The sequence below is a fragment of the Ambystoma mexicanum genome, chromosome 12 (genome assembly GCF_040938575.1).
Source record: "Ambystoma mexicanum isolate Mex_15411 chromosome 12, UKY_AmexF1_1, whole genome shotgun sequence".
NCBI classification, from domain to species: domain Eukaryota; kingdom Metazoa; phylum Chordata; class Amphibia; order Caudata; family Ambystomatidae; genus Ambystoma; species Ambystoma mexicanum.
In genome coordinates this window covers 1,065,307,634-1,065,335,604 of record NC_090936.1, presented here as the reverse complement: position 1 = coordinate 1,065,335,604, position 27,971 = coordinate 1,065,307,634, and the positions used below count along the sequence as shown (strand labels likewise).

Here is a 27,971-nt window from a genome sequence, read left to right as displayed (position 1 = left end):
CAAGAAAGAACAGGTTAGCATTCCGGCATCTGAAAGGCAAAGGCTTACCTACTCTTCGTGCGCTCCGGAGGTCTTCACACTGCATTCCGGCATCTGAAAGACAAAAGCTTACCAACTCTTCGCACGCTCCGGAGGCCGTCGGCGCTGCATCCCGCATCTGAAAGACAAAACAAGGTGTGTTTAAAGACATTGGGGAACTTTAATACTCACGTGCCATTACTCCTTTCCACATCTAACCCAGTGGGTATCCCGGCACCCTGCAGCCGCTCCGAACTTGTACCTGCAAAATAAAAGACAGTTAGAGCGCATCGAGAAGCTGGCAACAAGCGCTTACTTACGTGCTTCCAGGCGCTTCTATTCATCACACGGGCTCCATCTTCAACTCACTTCAGCCCGTCATCCGCCATCGCCGGAACCCTGCAAAACAAGAGACATCATTATTAAAGACTTTAAAGACATTTGAGTTACTCGAAACTTACAGTTCGTGCAGTAAACGACGGACAGCAGTCCTCTGAAGTCAAGAGGCCTGCGCTACCTATCCAGTGAAGGAACTGGTTACAGCACCCTGCCCCGAGGCAGATGGAGAGCTCGGCATTCACTTACCTAAGGTGAGAGCGTTAACCTGTGGGGGTCTACAGGAGAGGAGAAGAGGAAAGAGATAGGGACACCCCAATAACCCCAGTTCATTAACCCCGTATTTTCTATCTGCAGACATCCTCTCTGCACGTCAGGCATACAGGGCACAGAGGTCCAGCCCAAAGAGCCAACCGGGTGCTGCACATCACCTTTGAAGATACGGTAGTCGCCCAGTCAAGACCGGCGCCTCTGCAAGAATCAGGTGAGCGTTACAGAACGCAAAGCCTACCGCAAAACTCTCGCCCAGGCGCTATGGAAACCTCGGATACTGACCACCTAGCCCGGTTACTTGGGGAACTAAGGGCAGAAGTGCATGCAGCTCGTCAGGAAACGAACGCTCTAAGAAGGGAACTAATTATTTCCAAGGAGAGAACAGATGATCTTGCTAGACAATTGCTACAGTCACAAGCCGGACAGACCCCGCTACCCGCATCAGGGGCAAATCTTCCTTCAACATCCTCTATGAATCCAGTGCAGATCAACCTACCTGGGAATGTACCTTTAGCTCCGCCCGAATGATTTTCTGGTGACCCAAAGAGGTTTGCGGTATTTATCAATCAGTGCCGGTTGCACTTCTTATGCCGGCCAGCAGCCTTTCCAACTGATCAAGCTAAAGTAGCTTTTGTACTTTCGTACCTTAGTGGCAATGCGGCAGACTGGTCGATCCCTCTAGTTAATCAAGATGATCCGGTTCTCCATGATTTTCAAGCCTTTCAGCTTAGTATGGAAAAACTGTTCGCAAGACATGCACAGGGGCAGACCTTGGACAATGAGCTTCTTTCGTTGCGACAGGGTAATCAAGACCTTTTGGCTTATATTGCATCTTTCAATAGACTAATAGTGGAAACTCAATGGCCTGAGGACAAAAGGATTACGCTGTTTTATAGAGGTCTACGTGGAGAGCTCAAAGACGTTTTAGCCCAAGTAGTGAATCCCCCACAAGACTGTTCGGATTATATAGACTTGGTCGTTCAAATAGATCACAGACTGCAGAACAGGAAGGCCGATCGTTCCAAGTTTGATGCTCGAGTATTTTCCAAACCGCCAACTCCATCCAAAGGAGTAGACTCCGGGGAACCCATGCAAATAGGGGGTCTGAAAGGTCCTCTAACACAAAGGGAGCGGGAAAGGAGAAAACAGTTGCAATTATGCCTATATTGCGGAAACTCAGGGCACTTTCTTCGAGACTGTCCGGTGAAACCTGCCAAGAAGGCAGTAGGAGCTGCAGTTACCACAGTTACAAACTCTGAGCAGGGAAACGACCGCGCCCGACAAGAATAGAGGTCCTCTTGCCGAGCGTGAAAACCAGTTCCGTGACCTCGCATTTCGTGATACCTATGGTCCTCATTAGCCCTGATAATCCGGATCAATTACATGCAATTGAAGCTTACGTCGACAGCGGTGCCATCGGCAATTATGTGGATCATGAAATGGTTTTGAGGATGAATCTAACTCTTTGTCCCAAGGCTGTAAAGGACGTCATTACTACGGTGGATGGTACAGAGATAGCCTCCGGGCCAGTAACGCATACCACTCAAGAGGTGACGCTAGTAAGTCAAGATGGACACCATGAGAAGATCGTGTTCGATGTGATCAAGGCCCCTCAGTTCCAGATTATTCTAGGAATACCTTGGTTAGAGAAACACAATCCTCTGATCGATTGGCGAGCAAGAACGGTCCAGTTTCCAGAATGTGTCTCTACTTGTCACCCTCCACCTGGTGTTGCACTGGCAGCAATTTCTTTAGAGACTCCCCAGTTACCTCCCGAATACCTAGAATACCAAGATGTTTTCCGGAAGGAGCAGGCTAACTCTCTACCTCCTCATAGGTCTTATGACTGCCAGATAGACCTGATACCTGGATCTACTCCTCCTTGTAGTAGAATTTATGCCCTCACCGAGCCTGAGAACCTTCACCTTCGACAATACCTGGATCAATACCTGGCAAATGGGTTTATTCGTCCTTCCAAGTCCCCTGCCTCTTCAGCTTTGTTCTTCGTTCCAAAAAAGGAAGGAGACCTTAGAACTTGTATCGATTATCGCTCCCTGAACCAGATCACCGTTAAGAATAGATATCCGTTACCTTTGATCCCTGAACTCCTGGACCAAGTCAGAAAAGCATGCATATATACAAAGCTGGATCTTAGAGGAGCTTACCACTTGGTACGAGTAAAAGAGGGCGATGAATGGAAGACGGCCTTCCGCACAAAGTATGGGCTATTTGAATATCAGGTCATGCCCTTCGGACTTTGCAATGCCCCAGCCGCCTTTCAATATTTTATGAACGATGTCCTCAGAGAGCTCATAGATGTGTGTGTTGTTGTTTACATCGACGACATTCTCGTTTATTCTTCATCGGAATCTGAACATCGGAAACACGTGAAAATGGTCCTCGAAAGATTGCGTCAACACAAACTTTTCGCTAAGTTGGAAAAATGTGTTTTCAACGTGACTGAAGTTGAATTCTTGGGATTCATATTATCACCTGGCGGAGTGCGTATGGATTCAAAGAAGGTCGATGCAGTTCTCAAATGGCCATCACCATCCTCCGTAAAAGGTGTGCAAAGCATGTTAGGCTTCGCTAACTTTTACCGCAGGTTTATCCCCGAGTTCTCTCGAATAGTCCAGCCCATCACTGCCTTGTTAAAGAAAAACAAACGTTTTGAATGGTCTACCGAGGCGGAACAAGCTTTCCAGGATTTGAAGACTAAATTTATCTCTGCACCAATCTTAAAACACCCTCACCCCGAACTCCCCTACATCGTGGAAACTGATGCTTCAAGCCTTGCCATGGGGGCAGTTCTATCACAAAAGGACCCGGTAACCAATCAGTTGCATCCCGTGGCATTTTGGTCCCGCAAATTCTCGCCTCCTGAAGTCAATTACACGATTACTGACAAGGAACTTCTGGCTATCAAGTCTGCCTTTAAGGCTTGGCGGCATTATCTGCTGGGGGCCCGACACACCGTTACTGTGATTACGGATCACCGAAACTTGCAATATTTGAAAACCGCAAAAGCCCAATCCTCTAGACAACTCCGTTGGGCATTATTCTTTGCCGAGTTTGACTTCATAATTACCTATCGACCTGGTACAAAGAACGGTAAAGCCGATGCCCTTTCTCGGATGGGAGTGGAAGAACACTTGATCAACCCTAAACCTGTACCAATCATTCCCGAACAAAGAATTCTGGGTGTAATCGCCACAGAATCCATAGAGGAAGTTAAGGATAAAGCCAGGCAACTGGTAACTCCAGCAGACATACAGAATTGGCATCTGCAGGGAAAGGACTTTGCAGTAAAGGACAACTTATTGTATTTCCAAGAACGATTATACCTACCCAGCACAGATTTACAGAAAAAAGTAATCTCTTGTTATCACGACTCTTTAATGGAAGGTCATCCCGGTATAGCCAAGACCTCAGAAAAGATCAAGCGCTACTTCTGGTGGCCGTCTTGGAAAAAAGATATCAGAGACTTTATAATGTCCTGTGGAGTATGCGCCCAAAGCAAGAGTCAAAAGGAAAGACCAGCAGGCCTCTTACGCCCTATTGACATCCCACCTCGCCCTTGGCATACGCTTTCTATGGACTTCATCACCGATCTACCTCCATGCTCCGGATACAATACGATTCTAGTAATCGTGGACTTATTCTCCAAGATGGCGCATTTCATTCCGCTCAAAGGCTTGCCAACAGCAGCAACTCTGGCCCGAGAATTTCTCGAAAACATCGTCCGACTGCACGGTTTTCCTTCGGTTCTAATTTCGGATCGAGGTAGTCAATTTATTTCTCATTTTTGGCGAAGTTGCTGTCGGTCGGCTCAAATTGATGTGAGACTATCGACCAGTCACCACCCTCAGACCGACGGACAAACCGAGATGACCAATCAAACTCTGGAACAGTATTTACGCTGCATGCTGCAACAAACTGAAAAAACTTGGAAAGATATCCTTTGGATAGCCGAGTATGCCTACAATAACTCTGTCCATTCGGGAACTGGGAAAACCCCGTTTTTTCTTTTGTATGGCAGTCACCCTCGAACCTCGGAGTTGGATCCCCTCCAAGATCTTGAAACACCAGCAGTAGACTACCTGCATTCTACAATCACCCAAGCCTTTAAGGAAGCTGTTTCTCACCTTCAAAGGGCTAAAGAACAATACAAGAAAGGAGCAGATCAACATCCGAAGGAAGCCCCTCACTACCAAGTAGGGGATCAAGTCTGGTTATCCACCAAATATCTATCTCTAAAAGGGCCACGCACATTCAACCCAAGGTCCCTATTCCATCACTACCATAGTAAACCCAGTAGCGGTCAAGTTGGACTTGCCACCGCACATGAAGATACATCCGGTCTTCCACGTCTCTCTATTAAAACCCGTGCAACCTCAAACCCGACTAACCAAATCTCCAAAACCTATCCTAGTTGATGGAGAACTCGAGTTTGAAGTCAAAAGCATTCTGGACTCCAAGATCTCCAAATCTAAACTATTCTACCTAATTGACTGGAAAGGCTACGGCCCCCAAGAGAGATCCTGGGAACCTGCTGAATATGTCCACGCTCCTCGCCTAATCAAAAGATTTCACCGAACATTTCCTGACAAGCCAAAACCCCCGGAGAAGCCCGGTTTGGGAGGGGCCTTGAGGGGGGGTACTGTCATGGTCTCTGCTTCCAAAAGGTCAGGGTTTTCCCAACTCCCTTGGAAGCAGATCCATAACCCAGGTTCCGAGTGCCAACCAGTCCCAATTGGGACCTTTTGGACCCACTCCTGGCGCCAGTGGCACCAGGCTCATAAATATGCCCAGTCCCAGCGCTGGAAGCGCCGGGCTCATAATGCTTGGGTGGACTTACCTGCAGCAGACCATGCTGCTTACTTGCCTGCCAGTTGAGTCTCTGATCCTCTTCTGTTTGGAACTACTTTTCCTGTTGGGTGGGGCTGGAGCCACTCCCTAGATTCAGAACACTGGAACTCTTCTGGAAGGCAGGAACTCTTTTCTTACCAGGAACTCTTTTCTTACTTAGGCGTGGCTGTGGAAGGAGACACCTAAGCACTACAGGAGGCTATTTAAACCACACCCGGTGGATGAATCTTGCTTTGCGTTATTCTGCACCCTCTGCAGCAGAACGCTCATCGTGTCTTCTGCATCCGGTCCTGGGCCTAAGGAAAAAGGCTTACCATCCTGAATCCAGTCTTCAGCAACTCCTATAAAGACAAGAAAGAACAGGTTAGCATTCCGGCATCTGAAAGGCAAAGGCTTACCTACTCTTCGTGCGCTCCGGAGGTCTTCACACTGCATTCCAGCATCTGAAAGACAAAAGCTTACCAACTCTTCGCACGCTCCGGAGGCCGTCGGCGCTGCATCCCGCATCTGAAAGACAAAACAAGGTGCGTTTAAAGACATTGGGGAACTTTAATACTCACGTGCCATTACTCCTTTCCACATCTAACCCAGTGGGTATCCCGGCACCCTGCAGCCGCTCCGAACATGTACATGCAAAATAAAAGACAGTTAGAGCGCATCGTGAAGCTGGCAACAAGCGCTTACTTACGTGCTTCCAGGCGCTTCTATTCATCACACGGGCTCCATCTTCAACTCACTTCAGCCCGTCATCCGCCATCGCCGGAACCCTGCAAAACAAGAGACATCATTATTAAAGACTTTAAAGACATTTGAGTTACTCGAAACTTACCGTTCGTGCAGTAAACGACGGACAGCAGTCCTCTGAAGTCAAGAGGCCTGCGCTACCTATCCAGTGAAGGAACTGGTTACAGCACCCTGCCCCGAGGCAGATGGAGAGCTCGGCATTCACTTACCTAAGGTGAGAGCGTTAACCTGTGGGGGTCGACAGGAGAGGAGAAGAGGAAAGAGATAGGGACACCCCAATAACCCCAGTTCATTAACCCCCTATTTTCTATCTGCAGACATCCTCTCTGCACGTCAGGCATACAGGGCACAGAGGTCCAGCCCAAAGAGCCAACTGGGTGCTGCACATCACCTTTGAAGATACGGTAGTCGCCCAGTCAAGACCGGCACCTCTGCGAGAATCAGGTGAGCGTTACAACCCCTCTATTCACTAGAAACAACCTTGATTGCTCCCCCACAACTCTGCAACGGACTGATGCCTCAGATTTCACAGGTTCCATCTGGTTGCAAACCTTTACGCCTACTTGTGATGTACAGAGCTATGCTATGGAAATTCCATTGATGTGAAGAGGAGGGGAACAAACAAATGTCCTTTTGATCTATTGTTGCTGGTTTTATCACCCAAACGTGTTGGTGTCCACATGTCATGGTAAACTATGCGACTTATCATTCCAGCCCACATGGTCCCAACCTACACCTTGACAACTTTATTGAAAATCCATGATCTATCAGTGCTCCTTTCCCTACAAGGAACCTGCATCAGGTTTAATTATCCAGCCCTAAAATACAGCCCTACCAGTAGGGCGGAATCCCTCCTTGATTCAATAACAGACTCCCATATACTTACAGAGATTGCATCTCACCCTCACCATGCACATAGGCCATAAAAAAGGCCTGCACGAAACTGACCATCTGATATTCATCGCAACTGCTGCTGTTTTTTCCCAACCTTGTAAAACTAGTTTGTTTCTCAGTCACACAGAGTTCAATTGCCCAACCCAGGTTTTCAGCCAGCACAGTTCCTAACTTGTCAGAGAATTCTGCGCCAAAACAGATCTGTATATTCATACTGCACAAAACCTATTTCCCTAGAAACCCCCATATATGTGTACCTATACATGTATGTTATATATAACAAGAGGACATAGGCTACCCCACCTGTCTGGCACTCGCCGGCAGTATTTCACAGTACAAATTAACCAATCAACTCATTTGATCTGTACATTAATAGGAGATCACCAAAATAGCATTTGTGAAAATTTGTACCCATAACATATGGGGTTAAACATGGCAACACATGTGTGACGGCCTAAAGAGGCTTTTAATGATATGCTAGACAATAAAATTGTTATATTCACAAATGCTATTTTGGTGATCTCCTATTAATGCACAGATCAAATGAGTTGATCGGTTAATTTGTACTGTGAAATACTACCGGTGAGTGCCAGACAGGTGGGGTGGCCTATGTCCTCTTGTTATATATACTCTATCTTACCCTCATGACATAGGCCCCCCAGATCAAAAAAGAGGGCCGCATACAACCCCTACATATCTTAGACCTATACATGTATGTTCAAGACTACTGCATCCTCTCACACTGATTTTCCCATTGCAAATCTCCTACCGCGCATGCACATGTTGCTCCTCGCCGCCTGATTGTTAAGCGCTATGTGGCATGACACACCATCATTGCGTTTATATTGTATCAGCAATTTTGACATTTATCTTGCTGTGCACATGCAATTAGAAAATGTATCAAGTAAAACACAAATAACACTACAAATAACACATATCTCAATCCCATTAGCTACACTGGGACATCATGCTAAATTGCCACATCATCTCAACATCGCTGTCACCCCAGCCACCAATATGGCGTGAGCAAATCAAACTTCTCTTTACCTGTGGAACCCTTATAATCTACTCCAACAGAAGACTTTTCTTTCGACATAGCTTTTACATGTGACCATCCGATGACCTGCCAGAGTCATGATGACATATTTAGCAACTATCACCTCTTTTGTTTTCATCCTGTGTGCACTGTTGCTGTTCAGATGGTTCTCAAAATATTACCAGATTGTGAGACTTGTTTAAAAAGTTGATGTCCCGAACACAGGGGGGGGCCTCCTCTCCAGTGATAGGTGCCGTTGGAAAAAAATCTCTTTCTATGTTGTAATCTTACGCACATGTTGGAAGGGGAATTGCACTTGTTTGCAAACCTATTTGTTATTTGGTTGTATTGTATGTTAGCGTTTTGTTTTTGAGTAATGTGATGTTTCATTTTATGTAGATCTTTGTTTCAGAAATTTGAATGCCATTAAGTATGAATTGAAACATTTGTACACAAAAATAACTTAAATATTTGTTCAGCTACATATATATTTATTATAGAGCAGTGACAGCCCCCTATAGTTAAGGTGAGTCAGCCGTCCAGAGAAACCCGTCAAAATTCTATTGTAAATAACTTGATTTGAGTAAAGGCTTTTACTGGAATTTCGAAAGTGATTAAGGACTTGTGCCTGTCCCCTCCCCCCAGACTGCAAGGTTTCGTAAAGATTCATTACAAAATAAAAAAGTTACTTCAACGACCCTGCTTAGCTACAAAGTGAGGAAGGGGCCAGCCTCCTCAGACCATGTTGCCCGATAAATGAGCCAACGTTGCAAGACCACTTAGAGAAACAGGCCGGCCCTTTCCTTGCTTTGATGCTCAGCAGGGCCAGTCCTGATTTGAAGCCAACCAGAGTCTGTCCCAGTTACTGAATGGATGGGCGACCGAATGGGCATCCGAATTATTATTGTTGTTAAACCGTGGTACTGTCAGTCCTTGAAAGTTTTGCACTCAGAGACCATTTTTTGCCTATTGCTGAATTGCGTTCTGGTATTTGTAGTCTCCAAGTCAATAACAAAAAATAAATAGGCAAGTAAGTCATGAGTATTTGCCCACGATGTGGTACGAGAGTTTGCAATCCTGGACACAGGTGCAATTATTTTCCACTAATTGTGGCTCCTTTCAGCGCACAAGTAAAGGACACATGTGAGTGGACAGTGCAACTTTTCTTCAGAGTGCGGACGAAACCCCTTGTTTTTTTTTTGATGTTGGCAAGCTTGCTCAAGTATTTGTCTACCAGGATTTTACTCAGGTTGTCATGTTCCCATTGCAGAAGCTTACTCACAAGACCACAAGCACTTGTTCCATATTGCGATTTAGTTTTCCAGGGAATATTTCACGACAGATTGCTGGGTTTAAAAGGTGAGCACCTTTTATATTTTGCCAGCATATATATTGGAACATTTACTCTCTCAGGTTATTTTTCTGGTCTACGTTACTTTTTTTAAAAGTCCAATGCTATTTTGTCTTGCGCACTTTCATCTAAGGAGTAGCTCTATTGAACTACATTTGTATATTTCATTTTAAGATATATTTTCACTTACTATGCATATATTTATGGGTGCCAGCTTTTGATTTTCACTATAGCGGTAAAAGTAGCTGGGCATATTTTTTTTTTTGCAGCTGGTCATTTTCTTCCCTTTTACGTGCTGCTTAAATGCGGTTAGTTGGGGTTCTGCGATGTATGACAACAGTCACCAAGAAACCAGCGATAAAACAAGGATCTTGTAGCAGGCTGTTTAACCAAAGTGTGTGATCCTCTGCAAATAATGTAATCACACAGGACATTAACTAAAAACATTGGGAGTTCTCAAAGCCTGCTATCTTTTATACATAATAAACAAAAATCAAAATTTTCACAGCTACAGTGACATCGGGGGTGAAAAATCAGTAGTGACCCAGGTCGCTCATCCAGACAGAAACCACGACCAACCCTGCTTAGCTTCATAGTGAGAAAGAGGCCAGCCCCCTCAGGCAATGATGCCTAATGAGTGAGGCAAAGTTACAAGACCACTCAGAGCAACATGTCCTGAATAGGCCAGCCCCTTCCTCACTTTGAAGCTAAGCAGTACTGTGCGTATATTCATGGGTGCCAGCTTTTGATTTTCGCTATGAGTGCAGAAAGTACCTGGGGATATGTTATTCTTGTAGCCGGTCATTTTATTCCCATTTCCGTGCTGCTAAAATGTGGTTAGTTGGGGGTGTGCGATGTATCAGAACAGTCACCAAGTGACTGGCCTTAAAACAAGGGGCTTGGAGCATGCCGCTTAACCAAAGTGTTTGGTCCATGACAAATAATTTAATCTCACTGCGCATTGCCTAAAAACATTGTGAGTTCTCAAAGCCTGCAGGCCGAACGCCATGGCTAGTTGCGTTTTAAAATGGACAATGGGCAAAGACTATGCTAGTGTTCTGGAAGCATTCTAAAAACCTATGGAATAACAAAAACCCTTGAAATTCAAGGAAGAAACTTTAGTTGCAGGGTCGTTATGGTGTCCAATACATTGTAACAAAACCTTTGAAATTCAAGGAAAAAACATTAGTTGCAGGGACGTTAAAGTGAGAACTTAACGCAACAAAACACATGAAATTCAGCAAAAGCCACCTTAACTTCGCGCCCCCTGTTGCGCAGCCTATGACCACAATGATGACATCACAGATCACATCACTGATGGCATCAGTAATTACATTACAACAGTAACTGGCATTAAGCATGGCCTTCAGCCATGGTCAGTGTGCATGGCCAAATATATTTTAACACATGAATGGGTACTAGTCAGAGCCTTCAGTTATGGACATTCCATGAGACCTCTTATGGATAAAGTTCTGAAATCGACTGCTACCTCATCACTCTGCAGATCTCTACATTGGCTCCCAGTGAAGGAGAGAATTGATTTTAAAATTCTCTTTCTAGATTTTAGAATTGTGTACTTTCTGGCACCATCATACCTGGCAGAGAGACTTAAATGGTACCAGCCAATCCGCTCATTGAGATCTTCTGATAAGCTACTACTCATTGTTCCATCATCTCAACGTTTGTTTACAGGAGATAGCATTTCAGGGTCTATGGTCCCAGACTCTGGAACTTCCTGCCATGGGAGTTACGAAACCTGAGCGATTTAACTCTATTTCGTAAAGTTCCTCTTCAATCTTTGGTCTAAATGTCTTGGTTCTCTTTTTCGTTTCTCTGTCTTAAACTTCATGCTGTTGATACAGGATGAAGTGAAATTATTTAAGACATCGGCTGCACCCAGATACAGTTTATTCTGCCAGGTTTAGCGCTATGTAAATATTTCAACAACATATGAACGATGTATGGGCTTTGGTCCACTGCTGCTATTGGCAGTGGATATCAGATACTGACATGAATTTGTTGATAAGACTAATTATAAGAGGAAATGGAAAGAATACTGTATTTTGCGCCTTTTTAGTGGCAATTCAAACCTTTTCTGGCACATTTACAAATGACACATGCTGTGCTATTTTGTCACGAGCGCAAAAGCTCTAAAAACTGGATGGTGTTAGGTGTGCAAAGGGGGATTAGATGGTTGACTACAGTTGTTTGCTTCAGGTTTTGTGTCTCAAATTGAATTCTCTCCTTTCGTTTATGCAGGAGGAAGAAGTCAAGGAGCTACTACGGAAGGAGATGAGTGACAAATGCGGTAAGTTAGAGAGATTACCAAGTCCCCATCTGCTGTGTGCCAGGCACCTGTGCTGCCCTCCACCGTAATTGAAGCAATTTGGATTCCAGCACAGCCTTCACAGTGCAACACACAGCGTGCAGGTGAGATCGGCTTCCTAATGAGGCAGCTGCGAAGCAGGCCGCAGATGAGCGGCAGGTCTGCTTGGTCACGAGTTGCCACTGACGGCCTTGACCTGATTTTGCATTGCTAATTTGGACAATAGTCTTCAATTGTGTGTATATTGGTGACCGTTTCAGACTGCAAAGCTGCGGGCACTCAATCTGCGGCATTGCCTTCAGCAGAATGCCATGCTTGGCAGCAAGTCCTGTTTCTGTTTAACAGTTGACTTTTCAAAATGCCATTTTGTACACCTTAGATTTAGATTTGAATGATTTATAAACGCGCACAAGGACAAACCGAATCATATAGAGGCGCAGATGGCATCGGGAGATAAGCACAAGATACATAAAAAATTGGAAAAGAGCACAACTAATAGGATGGAAAAACATAGAAGAGACATCTAGAGGTCAACATCATTTAAAAAGGAAGGTTTTCAGAGCTCTACGAAACTTACAGACCAATTCCAAGGACTTGATCTCTCGGGGGATGCTATTCCAGAGCCGAGGGCCATAGACAGCAAATCTCCTGTGACCCCTAGTCACTCATTGAGAACGGGGACTATTCAACAACAATTGAACCCCTGAACGCAGTAGCCTGGATGGTTGATGTCAACTAAGCTTATTTACCAAGTAGGCTGGGGTAGGCCCCTTAAGGTTCTTATATATGAGCAATCTTAAATGTAATCCTGTCTTCCGCTGCCAACCAGTGAAGAGAACGGGTTGCACCAGAGACATGATCATATTGTTTCAGGCCACAAGTTAATCTAACTGCTGCATTCTGGCCATTTGCAATCTCTGGAGTTGTTTGGCAGGAATTCCAGCAAGAAGACTATTACAATTGTCCAGATGTGAGTTTACCAGTGACCCCACCCCCCTGGTGGGCTTAAAAGGCCCCAGGTCCATCGCATCACTACCTGCCACCTAGAGTAGCACTTCCCTGAGTGTTGCCCTACAGAGTTCAGACAGCCAGAAGGTCTCCCCTCCTCTATCCCTGTACCCCGGCAGGGTAGATCTCTCCAAGTATGTCTCCCAAGAGCAGATCAGTGCTACAACAAAGCAAACAATGCAATCACAGGATCAGCAAAGAGAGAGATGCAGCAGTGATGGGTGCCACAGAACACAGACAGAAGAAGGATCTGTCAGATAAAGGTACAGCAGAAAAGCCCTCTGCATGGACTGATGCAGGAGAGGACGGTGAAAGAAAATACAGCAGAGACAGATACAGAAAGAGACAGGTGCAGCCTAAGGGCATACATCAGGACGCAGACAGATGCAGCTGATCGAGAAATGACAGAGACAGATGCAGAATGTGTAGCCATGAGAGAGACAGAAGAGCCATGCAAGGTACACTAGCACAAACGTGCATACCAGAGATGGAGACAGCATATATTGCCAAGATAGGCACAGCAGAGACACACACAGCAAGCAAACACAAGTATATAGCAGAGAAAGAAAACAAGAGCGAAGGTGGATAAGCAGGGGACACATGCACAAGAACATTATGCAGCTGTAGAAACAGTGCGCATCAAGGAAAGAATCACCCCCATCGAATGGTTCTCAAGAACAATCCTTAGGAGTCTAACCCTTCTGATTATTTGAGTAAAGCAAAGCACCCAAAGGAACATGTGGATCAATAAAGCTTTGACTTCAAATTTCAGGGTTCCTGCATTATTGGACTAGAGGAGCCAACGCGCAGGACTGAAATGGGACACTTTGTAGGAGGGATTTAACCCTGAATATCAGGTCGACCAACGATCACGGATCTATTCATTTTAGTAAACAAGAACAGGATATTTCTGAATATGTGCTATTCTGACCCACATTGCCCAGATAGAAAAGGGCACATGACGTGCCGAAACACATCTCTCATAAAGTGCCAATTTTTATTTAATAAATAGAACACTAACCAAAACCAGTACACTTTTTGGAGTTCTTTAACATAGTGGCTTAGCGCAGGCGTGATCATTTTGTGTCCATTCCTGCGTTATTAACTTAATTTGAGGGAAGAGCAACAGGAGTCAAGGATGCACTGTCTGAATGAAGCAGAGACTCGTATAACTCAGGATAAAGTCATTACATTGCCACTGCGTTTATGATTTAGAGACAGGTCCCACAGAGGTTGATTGAACTTTACAGTTGTAACTGAAATGAGGTAGGTGTTTAGTAATGAGCAAAACGGAGCCGAAAAGGTACTCCAGAGACACTCGTGTGCATCACAGCATTCACCGACAGTGTGGCGAGCGAATTGATGCATCAAACAGATGCAACAGGTCCCAGAAGTTCAGCTTGTGCATCCAGGCTCAATATTGGAAATACATCGAATTGCCATTTAAACATGGCTGCCCGACATACTTCTCCCTGCCTGCAACGGAGCACCCAGCACAGCCCTCCTTGTCTGCACCTCTGATTGGCCCGTGGGGCCCACAAAGATGGCCAATGGGCAAAGGCGGCAGGAGGAGCCTTGCCAAAAACCACGGGCGAGATCTGAGGCCATGTCAGCCTGTATGTGGGCCGGGTCCGAAGGGGCCTAACCTGCTATGAGTACAAAGGTATGTGCAGTCTACATCTATAATTCCTCATACGGCTAAGTTCCTACCTCAACTCTTACCCCATTACAGTGCTATTCAACCTACCAGCTTCCTCTCTCCAGCCTCACTGACTACCACACCTAACAACACCTCCTATGCCCGCAAAGGCACCTCCCCACCGTGCGGATTCCATGCGCGACCCTCTCCCGCCAATAAGACCATGCGTGCCTGCCTTGGCAATCCTGCGACTCTGCCATCTCAGTGCACGCTTCACAGTCCCATGCCCCACCACTAAGATCTCCACTGCCTGCAGAAACTCCCGGCTCAGAGTACGCACGTAACCCGCCCTCTCCACCTCCGCAAGCAGTCATGCAACCCAAATGATCAGTCCCAACTGCCACACTGCCACTGCCTGACCACTGACTCCAATTACGCCCCTGATGACATGTGCTTCATTATCCTGAATATAATTCCTCATGCACTATCTATCCTTCCACGCAAGCAGAGCCAGTGCCACCATGCCCCTCCTGTCACCCCTGCAGCCATGACCTCACGCTGCACCTCCACCGTGCCCATCGCACATCACCTCAGTGACCCCAAAGGCCCGGGACTCTGCGCTATGTATAATGCAGTATGCAACCAACAACTTCTCCTGGAGAACCTCTCCCAGGTAATGAACAAAGCCTCACCTAGGGAGGAGCCGGCAAGGGATACCACTCTGCAGCTCCCACCACCTGCCGTTGTGTCCAATGGCCTGTTTTCCAATCATGCACACTTGCAACCCCACATCCCTGTGTGCATTGCTAAACACCAGAACTACCACAAAGCCCCAAACTGCCCCCATAATGACCCAACTGTACTACCACCTGCATTACCATTGCTCAGCTTAGCCCTCTCCTCACCAACACAGCGGATGCCAGCCAGCCATCATACCATGTAACTTCAATGCCCCGGATGCATTAAGAACCATGGTAGGCAGCCTCCTCCTATCTCAAATAGGATCTCCTTGCCCAACCAACCCCTGAATTGCGCGTTAGTCAATGCTAGATCCATCCAGGCACACCCCCTAGATATCTATGACCGTATCATAGCCAACAACTTCGACTTCTTAGCCATCTCTGAGACCTGGCTACATGCCGCATAAGGCCCAGCCCTGTCTATCGCCATCCCCTCAGGCTTCACCATATTCCGCAGTGATAGACTTGACGCAAGAGGTTGAGGGTTGGCAATGTTAGCAAGAGACCCTTTGCCAGTCATACATCTTACCATCACCCATCTACCCCTATCGCACACTGTCACTATCACCTTGCATCTCATCTACCGCCCACCTGGCCCTCACCTATCTTTCGAAGAGGACCTCTCACATGATGTACTAGGCACCAACATAAAACCTGCCTCCAACATCATTCTCCTGAACCTAGGCCTCAATGACGCCTGAGACATAAATGGTGCCCCTGTAGCTAATTCCCTGAACGCCTTACGATTCAAACAATGCATCATGGCACCCACTCACTCTAAAGGCAGCCTCTTGGATTGGAAAACTGATCTCAACTGCTAATCTACCTTGCCCCTGGTCAGACCACCACATCACCTCCTTCACCATTTTGCCCAACAGCCTATCCTCCCGCATTGCCCCGCCTCTGCCACCAACTTTCGCCCACAGCTCACAAAACATCACCAAAGAACATATTCTGCCAATGCTTGACTCACTACACTCTGAGCAAACTACCCACACTGACCCGGTCCTGCTAGCAGACCTCTATTCTAAAACAATGGCACACACTGTTGACACCATCGCCCCCCTAGCATCTCACAAAACCAAATCAACTACACACCGCAAGTTCTGGTTCACCTAGAACTCCTAGTCTCCGCTCCAAAAAACGGGAAGATGGGCCCTTGAGAAGATCACCATCAGACTTCTATAAATCACTGGTAGCTACTTCAGGAAAAGTATACAAGCACACACTTCTGCTGGTGAAATCTACCACTTATAACACAAGAATTGCCAATGCCAAGTCTAATACACACGAGATCTTTACCATCCTCAGAGAACCGGAAACCCCCTTGTTCTCACCCGCCCCATCTCACCAAGGACGTGGCCTGGAGCATGTTGATTCACAGTGCACTCCTAGATAAAATCTCTACCCGCCACAACAAAATCCAAATCAAGCAAGCAACCATCAGCAGCCATGCACCACCCCATCATGCCATCGTGCATCACACTGCACGCGAAACCTCCCTCCTTTTTTATTTAACTCATTCACCATAGCCGAAGTTACTGCCATCCTGAATGGTCTGAAACCATCCAGATGTAAAGACGACGCTTGCCCACCCATCATCATGAAAGACTGCGCAGACGCCCTGGCCCCTTTAATCCCCACTTTCATCAACGCCTCCTTCTCCACTTGTGTGGTCCCCACTAGTCTCAAGGAAGCCTGGTACTTCCTTTGCTCAAAAAAAATCACTATTCCCGAACAACCCTTCCAACTACCACCCAATCACCACAGTCCCGTTCCTCCTTAAAATCTTGGATAGGGCTGCTTACCTCCAAATCCAGCATTACTTGGAATCAAACCAAATCTTGGGAATGGGATCAAGGTTCTGCCGGGGCATGGCACGGAATTAGCCTTGCTCGACCTAAAAAATCAGCACGATGAGATTAAGGATGCTGGAAAGCCAACCCTCCTGCTACTTCCAGACCTTTCGCCAGCATTCGACCTGGTAGATCACAAGATTCTCTGCCAACACCTCACATCTGCGGCCAACTTCTTGCCTGAAGCCACAACATGGATTTCCTCTTTTCTTGAGGACAGATCCATAAGAGCACCCACCCAGCACCAATCTCATGCAGTGTTTCACAAGGGTCCTTTGTCTCCCCTACGCTTTACAACATATTACCAAACCTCTCTTTGACCTTGACTCATTCACTATCTCTTATACCAACTACGCTGATGACACCCAAATCCTCATTCTGTTTCTAGCAACTACTCTGATGACTCTGTCACTTTAAATGCCATCTACCAGACCATCCAGGCCTGGATGCCCACAGACCGCCTTTGTCTAAATGATGAAAAGACGGAACTCCTCCTTCTGGGGGTGCCCCAGCAGTAATCATAATCCTCAACCATCAATACACCTTCTTCACTATTGATAGCATCTCTATACCCGTCTCCCTGTCAGTAAAGACATTGGTTGTCTACCTTGATGCCTCACTTCCCCTGACTCGCCAAGTGAATGCCATTGCCTCCTCTGCTGCCCACACTACAAAACTGACCAACGCGTGCAGACCATGTTTATTCCCCAGCAGCTGCCTCACCATCGCCCCAGCTGTCATAGGCTCCAGACTGGATTACTGCAACTCTCTCTTCGCAGGCACATCAACGCGCAACATTCAAAGCCGCCCTCAACATACCTAGGCGAGACCACATCTCTGCCACAAGAAGAAAAGCTCATTGTCTCCCTATACGAGAAAGGATCACATTTAGAACACTGTCCATCACCCACAGATGTCTGTCTAACTCTGCCCTCCCATACCCCATACAGAAATTCATGAAAAGCCAGTCTATGAGGCCGAGCAGATATGCCTATTGCACACCGCTTCATCATGCCCAAATTTAAACCGGCTAGATCAGGCGGGTCAAGCTTCCTAGTCATTGCGGCCGAACTCTGGAACACACTACCACCCACCTTGAGAGCCCAACAATCGTACTGGGCCATCCGTCGGTTCCTGAAATCCTGGATTTTTAAATAGGATATCCTAGTTTTGTCCTCCCCCCCAACCCCCTACCTGCTAACCAAAAAACCTTGTTCATGCAACTTGTATTGTAACAGCACCTCATGTAATCTTGTAACTGTAATAGAGCCTTGATGCCCTCGGGTCCGTGCACTCTATAAATGTGAAAATAAATAAATAAATCCCACTACAGTACATCCCCCCTCAAAACCACCAAATATTCACAAGAGGGACACATAAGCAAGCAACAGAGCAGAAGAGAAACACCCAGGGCTCCGCTGCGGCAACACAAGCCCCACATACCCAAACCCAGCACACCTAGCACAAGAGGCACTTCTGGTCTGCATCCATCAACTTCGAGTTTTTCATCTGGTCTCAACCTCTCTCCCCTCCAACTCCACTCCCTCCCTCTGTCTTGCAGGAACCAGCGCCAAGAAGCTTCCAAAATAGCATATGCCACCCTACACAAGGCACAACTGCATTACAAAGTATGTGTTAGCTGAGCTTGTAAAGCGCAAACGTTTGCTCGAGGGCCTCTTGGCGCTGAGCCACTAGAAGCAGTATAAGGCAGCGCTCCCTGATTATGGTTCCATCTAAAAGGTCGGAGTTCAGGATCCAATGACGCTCGTAGAGGAGGAGATGGCTTGCATGCAAGTTACAATGTGTTACCAATAATTAACTGATATGATTTGATATGATATGGCATTTATAACGCGCCTGCGTTTCTAGGCGCGAAACACTTTTGAGTCAGTGTTGAACTTAAGTGGTATCACCACAGTAACTCTGAGGACCAATATAAACACAAGGCACCAGTCAACACCAGAAACATGGCGGCCTGGAGAGCAGGGTGAGCAAGGAAGCCATTGCCCTCTAGCCAGCGAGGTGCAGGATCACGCCACAGAGACAGCAGGAGGTAGAAGCAGACACTTTCAGCCGAGTTTACATTCAGTTACCCAATGCCATGGCGCGGGGGGGCATAGGGGGGGGTAAAATACCCGTCCTCGTGCCGTTGGTAGTGCTGCAGATAAGTAATTCCTAGTGCCCAGTTTAGAGTGCTTGCCATCCAATTCAATTAAAGCCATTTAAACAAAAGCACGTAAGGCCATCTCACTGAAAATGCGCAGGCCCCGGAGTGTTAAATCGAGTGCATAAACCAGGCATACAACCTGTACGCATGGTTTTGTACACAATGGGCCTCATTACAACCTTGGTGCTAAGTGCACCAACTTTACCACCATGGTGTATACTCCGTTTACACCATGGTGGATGGCGGATTTACCGCCCCATTCCAAGGTGAGTGGGGCGGTAAATCCCCATTTCCCATTTTCCCTTCCCCATTCCCATTTTTGCCCCATAGGGCATAATGGGAGTGGGGAAGGCGCTAATTACGCCGCCGTAAATTACGGCGGCGTAATTAGCACCATGGCAGGTTAGCGCCATGGATTTTAACGCCTGCTAAAAGCAGGCATTAAAATCAGAATCAGGCGTTAAGGGTTAACGGTGGCGTTAACCCTTAACGCCTGAGTTGTAATGAGGCCCAATGTAACACTCTGGTGGATTTTTAAGGTTTGCTAGGCGGAAAGTGGACACAAAACAAAATGTACATTCCTGCCACTGCATCCTCTCTGCTTGCCCAAAAAATATTTACGTCAGCAAATGAATTTGATGGTGGGCAAACATGCACTGTATTTCTATGCAAACAGCCAGCATGCCAACTCTCTGCAGCATTTGCTCCAACTGCAATGTCCTCTTTGGCATTGTACCTTAAAGAAGTGGGATGGGGTCACATTATGATGCTGGCCGTACCTTGCTCACATCCTCTTTTCATTTGACCTCTAAGAAAGCATCATGAAGAAGGACACGGACCACATATTCAAAATTCAAACAATCTATTTTTATAAACGTAAATGTCAGGATGGAAAAGGTCCTAACCTGCCCTATGCTAAGCTGGGATTTCTATACCCAAACCAAACTAAGGAGCGTCTGTGTGAAAGAGTCTGTGTCCAAAACCTAAGCTTGCCCTCACAACAAATCTATACAATGTGTAGGGACAGAGGCAAGCAAAATAACAGTGTAAAAAAAATAAAGTCTTAGGTTTCTTCCAGCTCCAGATGATCTCGAGGTTCCCTTCCCCAAGATTAACACAGTTAAACAGTTTCAACATAAAGGTATTGAGTTCTCTTTCCTTAAGTTCAATATAGTTCCAAAACAATGGTCTTGGGGTTCCCTTCCCCAGGTTCAATACCGTTCTGCACAATCGTCTTGGGGTTCCCTTCCCCAAGACTCTGATGCATCACCTAATATTTAATAGTTTAAAATGTTTTAACCCAATTCCAGGTCAACTTGTAACTCCTTTTGGATTCTTATCTCACCAGGTTTTTAGTTATTTCAAATGCACTCAAATAGGATAATCCACCAGTTCAAAATAATATTGCGAGTGTCAAAACCCTTCCTTTCAGGACTCATTTTTCACCTGTGTAGCCTCTTTCACTTGGATTCCTTAAAAACAATTGTAGAACATAGGATTGCCACTTTGTAGCAGGGCACTGTAGGTTTAAACCAAGTCAGTGGGCCTCATTACGAGTCCGGCGGCAGACGTGCCGGAAAAACCAGCAGGCTGCCGCCGGACCCGTAATACCATTCCACCTCCATGATTGCCGAAATCACTGGGGCATTACAACATCGGTGACACAGTAATTCCGGAGGCAGAATTCTGTAAATCTCCATTCCCATAGAACTCCATGGGGATAGGGACCATGGAAACACCGGTTCTGTCTATGACAGAGCCAGTGTTTCCATGTCCGCCTGCAGGCGGGTGGTGTAAATCCCGCCAGGTCAGACCTGGCGGGAGTGACACCTTCCACCTGAAGGACTCTTAATCAGTCGGTCTGGAAACAACAGTGGCAGCGGTTTTACCGCCACCGTTGTTTCCGGACCGGCAGGGTCGTAATGAGGCCCAATGTGTTTCTGCACTCTGCAGTCGTTCAACAATGTCCCCTTGTTTAATTGAAGGCACGTGACCACTCTAGCGTAGGATATTTTTCAATATTGAGAATTCAAGTTAGCAGAGACTTTCGAAAACATTATCCTTTCTTACTTACATGTGACAACTCTGCTACTGCCTTCTGTGTCTTTAGCTTCAAGTAACATATTCAGCCTCCCTTTGGTGCTTTGGCTTGCGGGGTTTTTCCATGAGTTTAACAGAGGCTTGTTACCTTTTAACCATTTGTGAGTACGTTTCACAGCATTTAGAGTGTTCGACAATGCTTTGTTAGTTACTGTTGCAGTTAGAGTTCGCGCTCACGAGCAAAGCGGTTCTGTGTCCTTTACCCAGCTGACACTCACCGATTCATACTCCTGCATCTGTGACAGCACTCAGCTCTGCATGATGCTTCTCGGTCCTCTGCTGACAAGAGCTTCAACTCTGCCCCTCAGACACTCCTTGGCACACGTTATCCCAGGAGGCAACAAGCAGTCCTCTTCAACCTTTTTGGGAATGCCTTTGCCAGCATGGCTTCCCTCTGCACCATTGTTAGGCAAGGGACCCTGAGTTTCTCTGCCAGTCTCAAAACTCACCCTCACACGGCACTCAGTCTTGGAACGCTCTCCCTTCTATGGATCTGTGCAGCATGTCTCCTCCTGCATTGGATTACACTCTCGCTTCTGCTTCAAACCCAACTACCTTTCCTGCTGTTTTCCTCCCTTTTTGTACACCTGTCGCCTCTTAACAGGTTGCAGGTTTGGTTTGCTCATTAGTATTGCCTTCCTATCATTACAGGTTGCAGGTTTGGTTTGCTCATTAGTATTGCCTTACTATCATTAGGGGGATATTCCTGACCTTGGTAGTACTCTGTAGGTCTCTTACTCGGCCCAGTACTATAGTGGTGAAAGTGTGTGGTGTTCATTACTCTCAGTCTCCTCTTCCTCATCTATGTACTGTAGTATGTTGAATGGGGTGAACTGAGGGGAGATGGCTTGTAACAGCCCATGAAGATGGGGGAAGGGCTGGGTTGGTCACTAGCAGGAAAAGGGGGATACCATGTCTCAGCCAAGGGCACCCCACTCCCAGTCCCCAAGGACCCTCCACCCAGGTGATTCTCCCTCGCTTCTCTGCCCCCAGGGTCGGGATCCAACAGCGATAGTGCTTCCCTGGCCACCTGCGCAGAAGACCCAAGGGGAATAGGAGTGATAATACCCTGAGGCTTCTCCCTGATTCCCCATTCCAGCCTGTGTTTCTTACTCAAAGTACCTTCATGAATGTATCCATTGTTTTTCATTAAAAGGTTTGCACCTTTTATTAAAGGTAGGCTTCTGTGTTTTAGCATAGACAGGTTATGACATTTCCAATTGCTTTCCACAGGTGCAATGTCTCCTTCAAGGTCATAATCTGACAAAATAAGTCTATGTAAACAAATAAAAGTTCCATATTTACAAATCACAGCTTAATACTTTTCACAGTAAATAGTTTGAGTAGTGTGTGGGAGGGTGCAATTTTCCGGAAATATCTGGCAAATGGCACACAGCCAGTGGCATTGGTCTAAATTACTGGCAGCACAGTTCATTAAGGGATAACAGTGACCCGCAATCTGATCCATACATGTCTGTCGGATCGGCCCTTCTGACATAGACCCATTCCATTATTGGCTATTCTGACTGCCCTCAGCTTTGTTATGAGCAGAAGCTAAGCTGTTTTAGCTCGGACAGGGATCCACTCCACCCTCCAGATAACATGAGCTTCAAGGAGGGGGTGTCCTGCCCACTACCTGCAATGCAGAGCCAGTGGGCGGGGGCCTGGCACGCAGGAATGTGCTGTCACCTTGCAGTGGCTGATAATGGAGCATCACTTCTCAGTTCTGTGATAAAGGGGATTGTGGGGCAGACAGAGGGGACAGGGATGGGGGTGATCAGCTCTACAGCAGTGGTGTGTAACCTGCAGCCTTCCATATTTTATGTCCTGCAACTCCCATCAGCCCCAGCCGGGGTACGACCTGGGTACGATGTTGTTTCATCCCCAGTATATTTTTTTACGTGTTTTTGGTCGGAAATGATTCAACGAAAAATACATCAGAACAATATGGAGGGTGGGTAAGGGGATATAAGGAGTAGGGGGTTGAGGAACATAGAGAACATTATAGGGGAAGGGGGAGTTTGGAGGGGAACCACACCAAATATAAAAATGTTTGATGAGTGTTTCGGGTAAAAATGTTTCTACAAATAAATCCTCAAAAAAATAACTGGAGATGAAACAACATAGAACCCCAGGCAGCATAGTCAATGATGGGAGAACATGGGAGTTGTAGGTCAATAGATCTTGAGGACTGAAGGTTGCCCATCACTGCTCTACAGTCATTGTGGCATCTCCAGGACCCCTCTGTGGAGCTGTCAAGAAGTCCACACTTTTTCCTACACAGAACTTGCATTTTTCAGTCCCCTCTTTCAGCTACTGACACACATTTGAAGAGATTGCTTTAGTTTTGGAGGCTGATGCAGTTTTTACTTTAGGCTATTTGGTGCCTCTTAAGCACCACCTATTAACTGAAACTATTGCATTGGCGCAGAGGCACGAGGGAGATGACATATGAGGAAATAAGCACAGCTTGTAAGTGTTGTTTGGTTATTTACACACACACTGACTACCCATGGCCATGTAAATCCCTATACCCATTTCACACACTACCTGGCCATCCCCACTCAAAACACATCCTCCAGGGATCTTTTTGAGCTCACTCTATCAAGCAGTAACAGCACACTTTGGCCTGCCAGTGTGTTTTCCATGCAGTTGTATGAGAGTTTAATGACTTAACTGCAGCTGTAAATGGCTACTATTACAATAACAATGTCTTAACTAAGTGTGTCTTCAGCCACTTGATTTATATCTCTTCTATCCACTGAAGTACTGTTAAAAACAAGCAATGATAAGTCTAACAGTTTTGGCTTGAGGTACTAGACAGGCATTTTCCAGGTTATGCCAATATATGCCTAGGAAATCACTCAATGTTCCAGCTGTTGCGATGTTATTGCATGGTACTACCATTACAACAGTGCCTAGCAAACGTGTATCCCATACATAAAGAAAAGCCCAATCTATTTGCTTTGCCAATGCTTGTTTCAAATTCTTTGGCCCGGCTGCACCATGTGCCATGCAAATCCAGAAGAAGCTCTTGAAAACCCCAAATGTCTATTCCCGTCATACCTTTTGAAAAATTTCTGAAAACAACGTGCGCCCCAATACTTTCTTCCGGCCTGACTTTCTTTTGCGGCCATTGACTGTTGAGGCAAGAGCGCTGTCTTTTGTCATTCGAAGCAGGAACACGTCTGTATCAAATTGTGGTCTGCTCTTTGATTCATTCGAAACTGACCTACAGCCAGGGGTGCTAGGTCTGGAAAAGATCCGGGGCTATGCTGTCGGGACTGCAAGACTCGGGCCTAGCTAGCCTTTCGGTTGTAGCCTCTGAGCTTCTATCCGGGGGTAGAACCAAGAGACCCGGGGCTATAGACCCCTTAGCCCCTCCCCCTGCCCCTTAGCAACGCCTCTGCCTAAAGCAAAGGATTGCAAGCTGCTATAGGTTGGCTTCACTTGCGGTAACCTCAACGTGCGCAGAATGAGTCCTGCTTATGATGGTATTTTCATGAAAATGTATCTTCCAGGTACTTGTGCAATTGGATTGATGGGATTAAACCCATCTATTCGATTCTAAAGAATTTTTTTATAGCGCCAAAACGCCCATAGGCCTCAGAGAGCTCGCATTATGATTTGGGCTAAGAACTCACCTTGATAGCTGCCCACTCAGAGGTTTGGTGCGGTATCACTTCACAAACCCTCCTGGGTTTTCCAAAACCTGGGGGTGGACTGGTAGGCCAGAATATGACTCAGCAGTGGCCTAATTTTTTCAGTTGTTTTAAAAAAAATGCTGGCACATCTCCACATTGCTACATTATAATATTTCTCTTGATATGAAAATTGATTGTGTCCTTTTTAGCTTTGTGTTTCAGATGTTGACAAATTCCCCTTGGGTCAAATCTCCTGCAGTGGGCTGGTGGTGGCAATTATGAAAAGGTCAAACATGTTATTTTTTGATTTTGCATGGGTTTAAAGATAAACCTTTCACACGTGTTACTTGCAAACAACATCGTTTGCATATATTTATTACAATTAAAAGAATACAAAAATAGCTTTACCATCCATTATTACAATTCATCACACTCAAAATCTTAAATAATATTAGTACTACAAGTAATTAATTCATCAAGGTCCGTACAATAAAACAGGAAATAAAAATCGGTCTGTTCCTTACCACTCCAAGACATTCAGCTGTTGCAAAAACTTGAATACCCTGAAAGTTAGTGAGACTGATTTACCTGAAAAGCAACGGTACCCAAAAAGTTCCAAATTTAGTGGGTACGTATTGGTATAGCACGCCCCAAAAAACCCGATTGCGAACAGAGGCTAATGTTGGACACATTGATAGCAGATGTTTCAGGGTTTCGCTAGTAGACACACACTTAGAAAATCACGCACTACACCACACCGCAACAACACATAAACCGCACCAACAGCACACGAGGACTGACATCGATCCGATACTCGCACCAAAGCTCAACACCCGGTGCATACCGAGTTGAGCTGCCAACAGAACACCACTCCTCTCACTATCCTACTCCCTCTTCACCTTACTGACCCACCCCACCTTCTCGTTTGCAGATCCGCCAGAGCGCCTGGGAACCAACTCCGTTGGTGACGGTGCGCGGTACAAATACCTTTAACACTTAACATTTAACATGAAGGGTCGGCGTAAACTATGGGACTCCCAATGTGCCATGTTTCACCCGTTAGCATTCAATTGCGTCGTACTTGCGTCGTACGCGCATAAACAATGTGCTTAAAGTTGCATTTGGAAACGTTACTATATATTCAGGCAAAACACGTCACTTTTCAACTTCGCTGGCCAGATCATGAAATAATCATGCATATAAAAAAAATATGTTTTTTTAAATAAATATTTGGGACGTTTGCAGATTCGGGTGGAATCTTTTACCTACAGGCGAAATTCTACTAAAAAGAAAGGTGATACAAGAAGGTGCTGCGTTTTGTAGGTTTTGCAAGAAAAGACCAAAGTGGAAACTCTGAAATATTTGGCTATTTGTTGCCCTAAATTGCTGCTAATCCGTGTGATGTACTGTAAGGAGTTTGTTTGTTCCCTGTCTTTTGTACAGAGTGAGCAGTTGTGGTTAAGGTTGCTCGTGGGCTCCACAACTTCCGTGTCTAGCGGTGATTCGATTAGTTAGGTTTTTAAATGTAGAAAATATCTGAGGTCCTATGTGTCGGAATGGGAAAGGGGTTATTGTGGAAGGCCCTGTACTTATTAAGGTACGTGAAGACTGCAAGTGCAAATGTGGATATTGTAAATATGTCTTATTGTTTATTTCACTTTGCATTCTTCTTTGCTTTTTTTTAAATATGGAAAGGTATTGTGAATTCTTTCTTTTTTCCTTTTTCTTTTTTATCAAATATGTATTGTATTAGGAGACTGTATTTTGTAGAAAGATATTTTATGTGCATGAGTTAAAAATGAACTGGTGAATCTGTGGATGGTGTTAATGCAAGGTTGACATACTTTTTAACCAATAAACAAATAAAAATAAAAATAAATAAAAATGTTTGTTATTAAAGATAAGGTCAGAACATGTAGCTAGCAACACCCATATGTTAAACACAGGCTGCACTGCAGCACCAGGTTGAATAGCTGTGCTCTTCTCTTTAACGCCTGTGCAAGATCCTTTGCACGAATAAAGTGCGCTGGTAAAGTGAATGCAAGAAGCATAGGGAGGATAGCTCAGGGCAACGTCGCCCACAGGTTCGATCGCCGGGTCCGCGCTTAGAAACCCCTGGGTATTAAGCTCGTTATAAATAACCTATAATATCATATCATAGTGAAGAACCTCCAGGTTAACAAGTGACACAAGGCGGGAGAGTGTTTGGATAGAAATCTCACCCCAATGGCTGATACGAATGCAAACCTCTTAACCATTTTGTTCAGCAGATCCGACAAATGCAGAGGCCCAATGGCTGTTTGACTGCAGTTTTCAGATGGAAATTTCTCGATCAATGTTGAGTAGAATTACACATGTCCTCTTGCGCCACATCCTTATACAACTCCAATGAGTACAAGCGACAAACATTTCGCTATAGCACTGGAGGCATTTGAATGGAAAATTCCTGTATGAACGACTAGGCGTTGCCTGTCAGAGAAGATGTGAGTGGATTGAGTGTCTGTGCTTGTTTTGCCCTGGCACCACTTAAGCAATAAGTCCCTCGCTGGGGGGGGGGGGCATTACTGCTTCAGGTAATGCCCTGGGGACCATAGTTACAGGCCCGGGAGAAGTGAGGCCCTTAACGCAGGCCCCGGGGCATTACCTGAAGAGGTAATGCCCACCCAGCGAGAGGCTTATTGCTATTAGTACCCTGACCTTTTACACCAGGGTACTAATCGTTTTTTTTTCCAGTTGGCAACTTAAAGAAAAAAAGACGCGTGCCATGGATCAGGTGAGAAGGGACTAACTAGCCCCTTCTCCCTTTCCATGGTTTTTGTCGCACAACGGTACGCGCCGGAGAATGAAAAAGAAGGTAAGTGGGATGGGGTGGGAGGGAGCGCAACCTGTGGAAAAGGGTGGAGTGGGTGGAGTGGGAAGGGGGCGCGGGGCAAGGGCGAGCACTTACCTGGTAACCCGGCAGGGAAGATG

General features: G+C 46.0%; 1 protein-coding gene across 1 annotated transcript in view; it reads left to right on the top strand.

Moving 5' to 3' along the window:
* The window catches only part of LOC138514720 (collagen alpha-1(VII) chain-like), a 1,453,166-nt gene that overhangs the window by 1,367,442 nt on the left and 57,753 nt on the right, over nucleotides 1-27,971 (top strand). Inside the window, exon 97 of the mRNA XM_069630120.1 lies at nucleotides 11,781-11,893. Within this exon, the coding sequence (XP_069486221.1) occupies nucleotides 11,781-11,893 (113 nt within the window). The remainder of the gene's footprint in view (nucleotides 1-11,780; nucleotides 11,894-27,971) is intronic.